The sequence below is a fragment of the Mastomys coucha genome, unplaced genomic scaffold, assembly GCF_008632895.1.
Source record: "Mastomys coucha isolate ucsf_1 unplaced genomic scaffold, UCSF_Mcou_1 pScaffold14, whole genome shotgun sequence".
Classification (NCBI taxonomy): Eukaryota; Metazoa; Chordata; class Mammalia; order Rodentia; family Muridae; genus Mastomys; species Mastomys coucha.
The window spans coordinates 45,302,855-45,317,737 of record NW_022196896.1 but is presented as its reverse complement, the minus strand read 5'-3'; the positions used below and the strand labels follow the sequence as shown (position 1 = coordinate 45,317,737).

The 14,883-nt window shown below is 38.6% G+C and overlaps 1 protein-coding gene across 7 annotated transcripts in view; it reads left to right on the top strand.

The window, feature by feature from the left end:
• The window catches only part of Stau2 (staufen double-stranded RNA binding protein 2), a 292,032-nt gene that overhangs the window by 132,721 nt on the left and 144,428 nt on the right, over positions 1 to 14,883 (top strand). For all 7 annotated transcript variants that reach the window (XM_031366940.1, XM_031366937.1, XM_031366939.1 and 4 more), the window contains one exon: positions 2,880 to 2,940. In XM_031366940.1, the coding sequence (XP_031222800.1) occupies positions 2,880 to 2,940 (61 nt within the window). The remainder of the gene's footprint in view (positions 1 to 2,879; positions 2,941 to 14,883) is intronic.

Sequence of the window (14,883 nt, the reverse complement as noted above, 5' to 3'; positions counted from 1 at the left end):
GAGACAGGACACCTTCTGATGGACATTTACACAATAAGAGACAGGACACCTTCTGATGGACATTTACATGCGCTTTGCTTAACGGGGCTGTGATTTTTTTCAGTGATTAAAAAATTCATTTGTCTATGTGATAAAGATTTCAATTGTTTGTTTGTTTCTTAGCCTGGCTAGTCAATACCTTTTCTCTTTTAAAAAGTATTTGTAATGTGAAGAACATGTTTGCATGTTGGTAAATCTTGTTTTAATTTAGTACATTTATGTTTACTTAAAACCAGTGAGTGACTTATAAAAATATGTCTTTAGAGACTTTTATTTGTAAATGAAAGAAAGCTAAACAAAACCCAGTATTTCCCTCACTTGAGAAGTTTACTTGTTTGTTTTGCATACATATTATATTAGCAAGTATTCTCCAAAGAAACAAAACCAACAGGATATATGCACATGGACACTTTTTTGTGCATGCACTTGTGCATTTGTAAACGTACAAAGACTTATGTTAAAGAATGGTGGCCGGGCAGTGGTGGCGCAGGCCTTTAATCCTAGCACTTGGGAGGCAGAGGCAGGCGGATTTCTGAGTTTGAGGCAAGCCTGGTCTACAGAGTGAGTTCCAGGACAGCCAGGGCTACACAGAGAAACCCTGTGTTGAAAAACCAAAGTAGAAAAAAAAAAGGAATGGTCTCCATGATTGTGGAGGCTTGGGTATCTACAGTCTGTGGAAGGCCTAGCAGGCTGAAAACTCAGGAAGTCCATAGACAGTCTGCTAGAGAACTCCTTCCTCAGGGACATCAATGTTGTTGTTGTTGTTGTTATTATTGTTGATGACATTGTCAATTGATTGTATGTTGTTCTTCATATTGTCAAGGGTAATATGCTTTACCTAAAGGCCCCCAATTTAAATGAGCAAGCATATTACCCCAAATTTCCTCAGAAACACCCCAATTAATGTTTTACCAAATCCTTGGACTCTGGCTCATACAACACGGCATATGAAATTAGCCATTACACTCACACCTACTAAGTGCCAGACATAAGTCTAATGCCAGAAACCTAGTCTTTACTTTCAAGGAAGTCAGCCATTAAGTGTTGAGAGTGAGGTGTTCTGATCATATTACAAAGAGAGAAGGAGGTTGGTTATCACTGTTTTAATACAAAGTAAAGGGCTTAAAGAATTGTTCATTTAAGGCTTAAACTTAATCTAGTTGTGTACATAAAAAGTAATTCTCTCAGAAGTGTGCTGAATGGATTTGGGCTGAGAGGCTGACAGTAGAGAGGGCAGTCAGAAGGCAAGGAGAGTTGTTCAGATGAGCGTCCAAGCAAAGAAACCAGTGTTAGTCATAAAGGGAGGAAGGGACACTCCACGGCTAGTGTGTGTGTGTGTTTGGTAAATTCACATATAGATACTTTGTATGGTGGGTGCAGAAGGAAAGAACACTGGTACAAAACAGGAGCCAGAGAATGACTTTGGCATCCAGGTGGTTGTCACATGGTAAAGAGGGAAGGTGAGGAGTGCAGGGCCTTGTGCAGGACCAGGTGCTGGTGGCCCTTTGATGTCTCGGTCTTCTGGGAGAACAGCAGGTGCTGTTAGCCACTGAGCTGTTTCTTCAGCCCAGGCCATTCTTGTTTTAAACTGTGCTATTTATCCTGCTCTTTCTTTCCTTCTTACTTGTACACTTTACACTTATCCATCACATCTATAGTCTTTTTTCAATGGATTCTAATTCCTTTCTATATAAAAAGACTAATAAGTGGACCATCAGTGTAGTACAGTGGTTAGAACGCGTGCCTAGCTTGCACATAAGGCCCAGGATTCAAAGGTTCAATACCTGGTACTTCACCTAATATAAAACAAAAACAACTGCAAAAGAAAAAAGAAGAGAAAAAACCCAACCCTTAAAGTATGGTTGCTTTCTATCTCTTGACTTAGGAGAACTGCCTGTCAGCTGCATGACCTCAGACCAGTTTGGTCTGCATCTTCAGAAGTCAGAATGGTAGCAACACCACATTAGATTTTGTGAGGGTGAATGAGATTACCTATAGTCATACAAAACAATGAGCTCATTACCAAATATATCTTGTCTTAAATCTTAGAATTGTTAGTGGTTAATACTGTTAGACTGCTTTATTGTACAGTAATTTCTGTTTCAAAAAAAATATCATTATTAGAATTTTGTAGTCAAAGATTTACAGCAGTGATCTCTTGGCGGGAGGGCAGCAGGGGTAAATGTGAAAACGACAGGAAATTGTGTCCTATGGGGATAGGAGTACTAATTGAAGAGTTACGGTAAGCACCCTGGTTCGTGGTAAGCTGCAGTTTTGTTGACAGTGTCAACCATGTTTTATGATTCTTAGCTTATTGTTTTCTTTTTCTTCTGCCAGTATGTTTCCTTACCACCGTAAGATGTATAATGAAAGAGACAAAACAAAAACTCTTTAAAAATAATGTTGGCTAATTATTTGATACAATTATATTTTGGTGATAGTCAACAAAAGGTTTTCTGAGTGGGCACAGTAACAGTTCTGTTCTTATTTTGATTTTAGGGTAGATGAAGACACTCCTTTACTTTTTGAGTAAGAATTACTGATCATTTTTATGCAGTGCATATTATATATGGCAGTTTTTCTTGATGCCATACAAATGTGCAAGCTTATGCTTAAAAATGGAAGCAGCTCAGGGTATCAAAAGACGTAGAATACTCACATGTAGAATGGGGACAGTGTACCATTGCTCACACTGGCTACTTGTTCTCACTCTGAGGGAGAGGTAGAGAGGAGACACTCGAGAGCCATGGGGGAGAATTTTGCTTTTGCTAAAGTGTTCAGTCAACATTGTTTTAATATGCCGGAGTCTATAGGTTGTAACAATTGATTTAACCTTTCAGACAGGTGAAAACAAAGGATGGAGTGGTCCAAAGCCTGGGTTTCCTGAACCAACGAATAACAGTAAGTTTCTATTTTTTTGTGTGACATGTAGTGGGTTGTCATCTCTGACCCTGACTGGTTCTGACTAGCCCATAGATGCAAAAATAACCTCTGTGCAGAGAATATAGGAGTAACAATATTTGCTGTCCTGAAACTGGTAAATAGCTGGGAAATTTAGACATAAACACTTGAATCCTTAAGCCACTACAGGATTAGTACCATTAATCTACACGAGGATAATACTTTAAAAGTTGTCTTTTTTTTTTAATTTAAGTAACGTTCTTATAAATAATAAAATACAAGTCTAAAAGTCCATTATCTCTCAATTAGTTTTTTAATAGTTCCAGATTCTTAGGTATAAAACAATTTTTATATAATTTTAATATGAACTTATTCTTTTCTTTTGTGAGCCCAGACCTTTTTGCATAGTAGACAAGAATTCTGTCATTGAGCTATAGCCCCAAACCTCGTTTATACTATTTATACATACATACATACATACACACACACACACAAATATGGTATATATAATATATAATTTTATATTGTATTTATACTACTTATAAATACAAGTTGTTATACTGTTTGCATTGTAACATACATTTTTATTTTTGTTGAATGCTTAGAATTTTTAAGGCTATGAAGTTAGTACTAGATTGTAAATATGAAATTTCATAACTTTGTTCCTCCTGATAGTCAGACACTTGAAAATCAACTTAATTAAAATGATTGTAGCTCAAATACTTTTTCATTGAGCATACATATATTTTTCTTTCAAAAAAGCCATTTTAAAAATGTATTTATTTTCCTTTTCTGTGTATGGGTCTTTGCTTGCATATATGTCTGTGTACCAAGTGTGTTCTTGGTGTTCACAGAGACAGGATGAGGATATTGGCTCCTTGTGCTGGACTTATAGACAGTTTGAGCTTCCAGATGGGTGCTGAGAATCAAGCCATGGTCCTCTGGAGAGCAGCCAGTGCTTTTAACTACTGAGTCATCTCTCTAGCCTCTAGATATTTTTCTTCAATATCTCATGATAATAATACTGCTTAGTGGAAGAGCACTTGTCTGGTATGCACCATGTCCTAGACTAGATTGCCAGCATCTCAAAAACCAAACATCCCTGCCACCTGAAAGGCATCCTTTTTTTTTTTTTTTCAGTGTAAATCCCTCTTTCATTTAAATGCTAGCAAAGCTTAAGTCTGCACATTGTCATAACAAAGGGTTTCGTCTTTAATACTGGCAGCTCACCATCTGATATAAGTACATGGAAATCAGAAATGATTCTTTTGAAACCATGTTCATAGAATTGAATTCTTGGACCATCAAAAATAACCTCCTTCAAGCAATACTGTAGTGAGATGATAGTACACCTTGCTTACTTTTCTGGGAATAATTTAAATTAATGGGCAGATAGATCCTTGGACTTTATATACACAGGTGATACTTGGGCTGAGCACATAGCCTGGGAGAAGTGGATCAGTTTAGGATTCTCCAAGTTTTTGCTTTATTCCTCTGGTGTTTAACATACTTGTTTGTAATTACTTGGTCAGAGGATATGTAGAACATTAAATCGACTAAGGTTTTATCTAAAGCACTCAGCACGTAGTATCTATCAGTAAGTTTGTAATGAGTGTTCATTTCTATACCTTCTTTCTTTTTTACAAAAAGGGTATAATGCTGTTTATGTTGACCGAAATTCCATTCTTATACTTTTTATCAGATTTTTTTTTTTTTTTGAATGCACATTCTGGCCAAAGAATGGGTTACTCTTGATATTTGTCACTGATTGTTTTTTTTAAAGAATTTGAACATAACATATTTGAATATGAAAGACATACAATTAGTAATCTGACACACTGTAAATGACCTACCTGCAAGCTGCATTCATTCAATTGATATTTTGGCCCTTAGAGTTACATGTTTGTTGAGTTTATTTTATTTATTTTTTTAAGATCGGTTATTTTTTAATTTATGTGTATGTGTGCATTTCTGTGAGAAAATGCCATTCATGTGTGAATGCCTGGGAAGGCCAGAATAGGACATCAGATTCCCTAGGAATCCCTGGGAGTTACGGGTAAACTGACTGACTGATGTGGTTGCTGGGAACCCAGCTTGAAGCGTCAGCAAGAACATCATGTGTTCTTAATCACTGAGTCATTGCTTCAGCCCCTGGTTTATTTATTGATTTTTAATTTGCTGAGGAATATTGTACATTCCTTGCAAATATAGGAAGAGTTACCACAAGAGGATGGTGAGTTTCAGTGGTCAGAAATGTGTAAGGATGCGTATTGGTTTTGTTTTACACATAAAAGTAAAAAGTGATAAAAGTATTTGAAACCTTTCTAAAGCTAAACTGTTGAATATTCAGGATCTCTTTAGTCTCTAACAGTTAAAGCCTAGGTTTGATATGAGTGTCTCTGGCCTCTTACCAGGTGTGAGAGGTCGGGAGGCAGATGGAAAGACTCTTTAACACTGAGAGCTCTGACGAGGTCACTGTAGTGATTAAAGGCAGCGCAGTTTGGCACAGGGTTGGCACCTATTGATTAGCCTAAAGCCAGGTGACAGCCACTTAAAAATATCAGGAAAAAAGTAGTTTCTGCTCATAAATTGATCACCTAGGTAAGAAATCAATTCTTAAAATTAATTTTAGTTTTGATGGTAATGTTTTGATTAACATCTACTTAAGTTCTTACTCTAAATGATTTTTACCCATGTTAGCATTCCTCAGAAACAGGTGTGAACAGGATCGCTGGAGGGTCATGAGGAAACAGGCTCCCAGGGCTGACCCTCTCACTGACAAATGCCATAGAGCCTTCAGCATGCTTTGTTTGCAAAGTGTTAGCATACTGCTGTGTGAAGCTATGAACAATATAAAGCGCGTAGCAGCACTGAAGAGCATCTGAAACAGGAGTGCTGCTGAGTGAAAATACTAAACGGCCCCCCTTCACTGTTTTCTTTCCAAAACTCTTCATTACTTCAGTTTCTAGTGAATCATTATTTGGAAAAATAATACAAAATTAACTGGGAACCAAATGTACTAGAATTAATAGAGTGTGGTGTTGGAAGGAGGACATTTTAATCTGGCACACTAGCACTTAACTATAAGTAGAAAAAAAGGTTAATGGACATGTGCATTTAATTTTTTGTAGTGGAAATTTTTTTTTAAGATTACAATCATAAGAAACTGCTAACAATTACAACTAAAAAATAGTTTAAATGATTATTTTACAAGTGATTGTGATTACATAGCCTGGTTCCTCAACTTACTTTCTTGGCTTGATTGCCTGCAGCTTTAAAATATGGACCTAATTTTTGTATGTTGCTTGCTTGCTTCATTTACTAAACTTTATCAGAAGGTAGACTGTTCTAAGTGTATTTTTTACCTTTTGAATCGCTGTCATAATTATGTTGAAGAACAGGAACACATTACTCTTACATGTGAAATTTGTGTTAAATTTAGCATAGGGCAATTTTATGCTTGGCAGACATAAAAAGTTGGGTTTTACAGTTGAATGACTCATTTTAAAGATCTGCTGATGGCTCATGGGACAGTTTGTAAAACAGTTAGATATAGTTCAGTTGATAATCTTTTTTTGTACTCATATCCATGTTTCTTATTAATACAGAGTTTTACTTAAAAACACGTTCATTGTTTCTTAAAGGTGAACTCTGGCTTAATTCAAAATTGGACTAAGCTCAAAGGTATTCTCTGGAATGTGCCAAATCCACCCAACTAAAAGATTATTTTGAGGCATTTTATTACATTTTTGTTTAACCTTTTAAAAAGTTTCTTGTGAAGTGTGTGGGTCTTCCTAGCTTGTCAGAGATGACCTAGAACGCTCTATTGGGATAGGATCAAGTTCTGGCTGGCCTTTACCTAGCTTACTGAGCTACCGACATTGTTTATCAGTTGTGTCCTATACACGCTGCATTAAACCAGCACATTCCAAAGCCAGCGGGCCACACCATCCTGTGCGTCCATGCTGGACAGACTGCCAGCCTCTTGTGCGCTGTACACGTTACTTAGCACCTCTGCTTTCCTTTCTTTTTCATAGTCTTCCTGTTTTCTGGTTTTGTTTTTAATGTAAAGTTTTACTATTTAGAAGTACAGCACTTTGCACTTCCTTTTTAGCTTCATTACTTTTTCTTTCTTTACTGTACTCTGACTAGGACTTCTAGTACTATTTTTTTTTTAAGTTTGTTGTTTGAGAGTTCATACATGATGTATTAATGTATTTTGATCAAATCTCCCCTCATTCCCTTCCTTTAAGTTCTTTCCCTATTCCCATGTCATAGTTTGATTTTCTTTGCTATGATAAAAACACTCACAAAAGCCCACTCAGGGAAGAAAGGGTTTATTTAACATACAGATTATAGTCGACCATTGAAGGAAGCCATGATAGGTGCTTGAGGTAGGAACAGAAGCAGAAGCAGTGGTGGACTAAAGCTTACTGGGCAGCTTCCCCTGTCTGCTCAGTTAGTTTCCTTATGGAATCCAGAACTACTTGGCCAGGGCACAGTTATAATCAGATCAAAGCAAAACCAAAATTTAACAGTGTAAAAAACCCAGTATTCAAAGTCTGATAATCATTCATGGTCTTCCAGGCTCCTGGGAGCTTGGGGTAGCTCCACCTCTCCAATCCTGGCACACTCAACTTATCTCATAGGCTCAAATTAGCTCTGTTCTATAGCTGCTGCTGTTTTTGACATTTCTTCCAAAGTTCTGGCATCTCCATCATTCTGGGGTCTCCACAGCAACTGAAGCTGGTTCTCCACCATGCCATCTGAGCCTACACAGCGCCAAGCTTCAGCTGTTCCCCATGGCCCTTTCGTGCCTCAAACCCAGTTCCACCTGAGAGACTTACACATTACCAAATTCTGCTTCCAATTTGAGCTGCATCCTTGGTCCTCCGCTGGACCACACTTTGTGGTGGTCCTGTTGTCCCTAATGAAATAATTGACAGAGATTTTGCCTCAATAATGTTGATCTCTTGTTAATCACAGCTGATTTTTCAGCCCAGTCAACCCCAGACCACAGATTCTTAAATCAGATACAGTACATGAGTGGCTCTGATTGCTAAGTCTTTGCTTTCATGCATATAGTGGTTAGTTGAGCTTCATTTGTCAGGACTCCATAGAGAGAAACACACCAAAAAGTTCTGGTGCTGTGCTGCAGTTTCTTGCTACTTCTGAGGACTCAGGCTGATTGGCAGAGTGATGTCAGCTGATACAGGGAGTATAAAAAACTCGATGGACAGTGATGGAGGCTGAACTTGGCTTGCTTATAGAGCTAACTAACTGTACAATGTTTGTTGGTCTTACATCTTTGCTGATCTTCTCCTTACTGGGAGAGGTACAACAGAGAACTTTTCCTGGCATTCCTTTTGACCCTGGTCCCTACTGCTGACTCATGCTGAGGCTGGGGCCTGTCTGTCTCTACTAGGAAGTTATCACCAGTGCTGCTATCCTAACTCTACTGAACTGAACTACTGATGTATCCTTGAAGTGTTTGTGAATGACTCCTATGAACTGAAGAACTGTTGATTTCCTGATAACGCAGATAGGATTTGCTCCAAAGAACGAATTATTTAATAGGTCTGCTTTCTTTTCTACTACCTCTGGTAGGTGGTAGGCTAGAAGGGAAGTATTCAAGAACTATCATTAAAAGTAGACCTTGAAAAAATTAAAGTTACAGGAACTCAAGTAGAAGTGGAGGCAGGAACCATGGAAGAAAGCTCCGGTTCACATTCAGCTACCTTTTTTATAATTCCCAGGACCACTTGTTCAGGGATGGGACCACTCACGGCAGTCAATTATGAAAATGGCCCATAGACATGGCCTCAGGTGAATCCTACTGAAGTATTTCCTCAGTAAGAGATTCCTTCTTCCCAGATATGTATACATTTGTATAAAGTGACAAAAACAAATGAGCACATATTTTAAATAAGGAAAATTTAAAATTCAAGAAACACAGGGTGTGGTGGGTTTCCCCTGCTTTTGACCTCATTAGCAAAGATTCTGTCCTGCCTTCCAAGTAACTCATTGAAGCTTATATATTGTTTTTGAATCTCTCTCTTTTTCTCTCTCTCTCTATATGTGTGTGTGTGTGTGTACATATATATATGTATGTATTTGAAAATGTAAATATTTAATCTTCTGGTTCCTCAGATCTATTTTTAAAATATTTTTCCTTTTTCATATAATGTGTTATGACCTGCAGACTCTTTCATGTATTTATACATATACATAGATTTTTTTGCTGTGTCACACCCATCTAGACATGCTGGGTGGCCCGGCCTTCACACAGCCTTTGGAAACTGATTGTGGCCTTACAGCACATTCTACACCATACCCACCTTAACTAAGGCAGTTCTATCCAGCTGGTAGTTTGTCACTGCATCCCCTGGGGCTTAGGCCGTCAAGATGCCGATAGAGAACACAGTGTTGCTTGTAGTTAAAGAGACAATGTGGACTTTATGCCCAGTTGGAAACAAAGCCAAGGCAACATGTCCATCAGTAGCCTAGGCACGTTGCCAACAAAGCCGGTGTTACTATGAAAATCATTCTATAATGTTAGTTGAGGTAAGTGGCCTACCCATGTACATGTACCAGTATGGGGACATGAGATGTATGAGATGGCTGAGATGGTGTGATAGCCTGCAAAAGAATACCTGCAGGCCAAGAAGAAACAGGAGAATAAAAAAATCCAGAGAGAAAAAAACGCCAACTATGAACATTGTACCAAATAAATATACTCTACAGGAACAAAGGTGTGAAGATAAAGTCAGGGGAAACTCATCCCGCCACATCAGCCCTGCTCTGAGTGCTCAAGGGAATCCTATACTAGAAACCAAAGAGTGGACACTTCCCTGTGCAGATGTAGAACTCAACAATAGAGTACGGATAGAAAGGAGAAGAGAACCAAAGATGCAGGCTTCAGCAGTTCAGAGAACCACCACAGCTCAAAAGATGAACCCAAGGAACAGAAATGGGCATCACTATCAGAAAATTTAAGAGATTAATAGAAGTGTGTCTGTCCCTACCAGTGATCATATTTAACATGCACAAAAAGAAGACTACCATTAAATTCTTCTTAGACTATCCCAAAATATTGAAGCAGGGGAGATATCCTTCCAAACTGGTTCCATGAGTGTATCATTATCTTAATAACAAACTAAAGAATACAACAAACAAAAACAATACACCAATATCCCAACATATATGTAGAAATTATCAACATATTGATTGATTGAATTCAAGAGCACACAAGGAAAGGAGATAAGCCATGATCAAGTAGGATTCATCCATAGATGGAAGAGTGGTTCAATATATGCAAATTAATAAATATCTTAATATTGTGACTGAAAGTTTTAATCATTAAAACCAGAAAATATAATAAAACTGAACATTATGATAACTTTGAAAAATTGGGCACAGAAGGAATATGTCAGCATGAGAAGGGCTAACTGAATCACACTAAATATGGAGAAGCTAAACTCAATTCCGCAAGAGTATAAGACAAGGGTTTCTGTCTTTGCCACTGCTACTCAGTGAAGTATTGGACTTAGTCAGAGCAAAACCATCATAGGCATACAGAGCATCTAGAGGAGGTCACTTTGTCCTTTGCATACTAATAGGACAACACCAGGAGTCCAGGAATGTGCAGCTTCTCATCGTACAAACAGGGAAACTGAGGCTTGGTAACTCTGTGTTTCCAGAGATAGCAGTGATGACTTGAAATTGTGTCTTCTCATCTCAAAGTCTTTGCATTTGCTACCAGATGGCGTATTTATTTCTAGATATACTATATACTGATAATGGAGAAAAAAAAACCAAAGTTTTTAAGAATTCCACTGAAGTGAGGTATTCATGCTTTAAAAGAATGTTTTATATATCAGAATCTTTCTTAAACCACTTAGGATGTTTTATAACATAGAAAATGTCCAAACTATTGTTTCAAATAACTCATTTATATTTGGGTGAGTCATGCAAAAATATTAACTGACTGAGAAACTATGTGGAGTGTTTGTTTAACTATTATTATATCAGTGGGACAGATGTCTGCATTACTTGATTTTTCTAAGATTTATATAAAAAAATCAATAATAGCCCCTTTTCAAAAACACTCAACTGTCTTTTAGGGGAACAACTATTCAAATCTATTTTTTATTCCAAGATTTCTGTGTTCTGTTAAGATGATACATGGGCTATTAGATTTGAAATACATTCAGATTTTTCTAGCCTAGTTCATTTTACAGATGAAAATATCAGATTTAAAGAGATTATATGCTGCCCTAACTCAAGCTCAGATTATTGGCCCTAGTCTAGCAATATACCTCTAATATTGTCTTAGACTTTGTCACACCTTGTGCTATCGTTCCAGATTTTTTTCTTAACCATTTAAAAAGTTTTAATTCTGTATTTTTATTGTAAAATACATGAGGATCTACCATTTTAATGATTTTTTTTAAATGGACACTACATTTTGTTAAAGGTAAGTGCACTGTCATACAGCAGATTCTTAGAAGCTCTTCACTCTGTGTGACTGGAGCTCCTTCCCACTGACCAGCACTGTCCCCCTTCCTCTCCTTAGCTCCTCGCAAGCACTGCTCTACTGAGTTTCTATAGATTTATGTGATTTAGGTAACTCCTGTAGTGGCAGCATGTGGTATTTACTTCTGTGACAGACTTATTTACTTAATATAATATTCATAGCATGTGACAGTGTTTCCTTAAAATAGTGCCTCAGAGGGATTCTGTATACACTGCAGTTTCTTTATCCTTTTATCTTGCAAGGGGCATGTATGTTGTTTCTGTTTCATGACTTAGAGAGAGTATTTCACCTCAAGGCTGGATGAGACAGCCCAGCAAGAAAGAAAGGTCCCACAAGTCGACAAAAGAGTCAGAGACAGCCCCCACTCACACCAGCAGGATTCCCACAGAACACAAGGTGTCATAACGCATATGCAGAGGACCTAGGTCAGACCCTACAGGCTCTCTGATCTCTGTAAGCCCCCATGAGTCCCAGTCTGTTGATCCTTTAGACTGTGTCCTCACATTTTCATGGTGTTCCTGACCACTGTGGTTCCTTTGGTCCTTTCCTCTGCACAACTCCCCAAACGCCCACCTAATGTTTGGCTGTGGGACTCTGCATCTGCTCCCGTCAACTGCCAGGTAAAGTCTCTCTATGAAAATTCTTCAGAGTTTTAGTTCCAGAACACTCTGAAGGCAGGACAAACTTTAGGTTGAATGCTTTGTGTCTGGGTTAGTGTCCCAGTCCCTCCATGTGAGGCCTTGCCTGGTTACAGAAGATGGCTGCTTCGGGGTGTCCTTCCCCCATTACTAGGAGTCTTTGCTAAGGTAGTAGAGTCATAGAGTCCATTGACTTTCCGTTGCACTAGGCTTCCACCTTGACTCCAAAATACCTCCAATTCCAGTCATTTTTCTTCCAGTATTTTCTCCCTCCTGCCCTTCCCAAGTCCTGCACCCGACTCCTCCTATTCCCAACCCACCTGTCCCTAGTACCCCCGTGGAATCTATTCTGTTTCCCCTTCCTAGGGAGACCCTTGAGGTGACGGTCTTACTGGAGCTTGTGTGGCAGTGCTCCTTTGATGCTCCTAGGAGGTGTGCTCTTTTCTGAGGAGGGAAAGGGGAGTCTGGGGAGAAGGAAAGTATGAAGAAAGACTGGGAAAGGGAAGGGAGAGGAAGGAGGGAAAACTGAGATCAGGATAAATTCATACATAAAATCTCATACATTAAAAATGTATGAGAAAAAGAAAGAATTTCAGATGAGTACAGCACCATACCTACTTCCTGTAGATTTTATTTTCAGTGGTGGAGTTACAGGTGTATTTTTCATTTTTTGAGAAACTTCCATGTGTCCCACAGATACTGTGTCTTTGCACTGTCACTAATAGGGCATGTTGTTGAAATGACTACACATGCTTGCAACAGTTGAGACATCTGCTATCATTGTGATTGTTAAGTTAGGGGATTTGTTGTTTAACTGTTTAGCTTTTCTAATAGCTGTCTTACACACCTGTCTCTGCCTCGTCGTGGTTTCCAGTCATACTTTGCTAATGATTACAGCTGATAATCCTCTCCTCCTGCATTGTTTCCATGTCTTATGTACAGATATGTCTACCTCAGTCTGTTGTTTAGTTTTTAACTTTATTCTTGTTTGTCTTTGATAGTAACTTGTAGGAGTTCTCTTTCTTGAGATTTTATTTTCTGTGTATGGGTGTTTTACCTGCATATATGTCTGTGTACCTCATGAGTGCAGTAACCATTCATGAACCAGAAAGGGGCATCAGATCTCCTGGAACAGGAGTTACAAACTGTTGCTAGCTTCCATGTGGGTGATTGGAAGTGAACCCAGGTCCTCCAGAAGAGCAGCAGGTGCCCTCAACCTCTGAGCCCATCCTTCCCGTTCCCCTGTAGGAGTCCTCGATACATTTTAGAGATTGGTCATATATCAGATACTTTGTTTGCAAATATTTTCTCTCATTTTTTTGCACCTTCATTTTTATTCTATTGATATTTTTCTTTAGGTGTATAGAAGAAGCAGTTTATGGGTTTGGTAAAATAATAGTTCAGGGGCTGAAGGTACTTGTTGCTAAGACTGGTGTCCTCAGTTTAACCCCCAGAACGTACTGGGTGGAAGAGAAGAGTTTTACAAGAGTTACACAAGTGATCCTCTAACCTCTACATGTGTGCACGCACAGTAAATAAATGGAATAAAATACAATTAGAAGTTATTTGTCTATTCTTCCCTTGTCTATACTTTTAGCTTCACCCCCTAATGTTCACTATCATGAAATTTTACCACTGTATTTCTTCTATGAGTTTTATAGCCTCTGGAGTTATAATTAAGTTTTTAATGTATTTAAGTTGTTTTGTGTATAGTGGGTGTCTGGTTTTTTCAGCATCATTGTTGAGAGAATGCCCTCTTCCATTATCCACTATGTTCACCCATGTCAAAGACCATGGGCTTCCATTTGGATACGTTTCTGAAGGTTTCTTTATCCCAGCCATGGTTCCTAGTTTTTTATTTGTTTCTTAACCTGTATTGGAAGAACTGGCCACCCTCACAATGTCTACAGGCTGACTTTGTACAGAGAGAGACTATCCACAGTGACCCGGGTTTGATTTGGCAGGATGCTGAAACCTTGATGGGTGAAGTGAGTGGCTGCTCCAGAGTGGCCAGAGTGACCAGCCTACTACTTCTTACTTTAACTTTCTAGCTCTTTCTTTGCACATGTCTGTTGCTTTGTAGATTCTCTGGCTCTACCACAGCCAGCAAAGCTGCCTTTTCCATCCTCTGTAGCTAAACAGACAGTCAAAGTATATTTACTCCATCACTACCCAACTTATCACTCTGCTCCAGTCCCCAGGGCAGCCAGACCTTCAGATAATCAGAGTGTACAAGATTCAAGTTGCAGACCATGCAACTTGTCAGGGGAAACTGCCTCCTCCTTTCCTGCACCCAGCGTCCAGGTTGTACCAGGATTGCACACACTCTGAGTAAGATTTTTAAAAAGCAAACACTCCTGTGCCTATTTGCCCGAGGTTCTTCCCCACTTTCTCTTCTATTAGTTTCAATGTATTTGCTTTGATGTGGAGTTCCCTGATCCGCCAATAGCTTCTGCTCTAAGATCAAGAATTGACAAATGGGACCTCATAAAGTTGCAAAGCTTCTGTAAGGCAAAAGACACTGTCAATAGGACAAAACGGCAACCAACAAATTGGGAAAAGATCTTTACCAATCCTATATCTGATAGAGGGCTAATATCCAATGTATACAAAGAACTCAAGAAGTTAGACTCCAGAGAACCAAATAACCCTATTAAAAATGGGGTACAGAGCTAAACAAAGAATTATCAACTGATAAACACTGAATGGCTAAGAAGCACCTAAAGAAATGTTCAACATTCTTAGTCATCAGGGAAATGCAAATCAAAA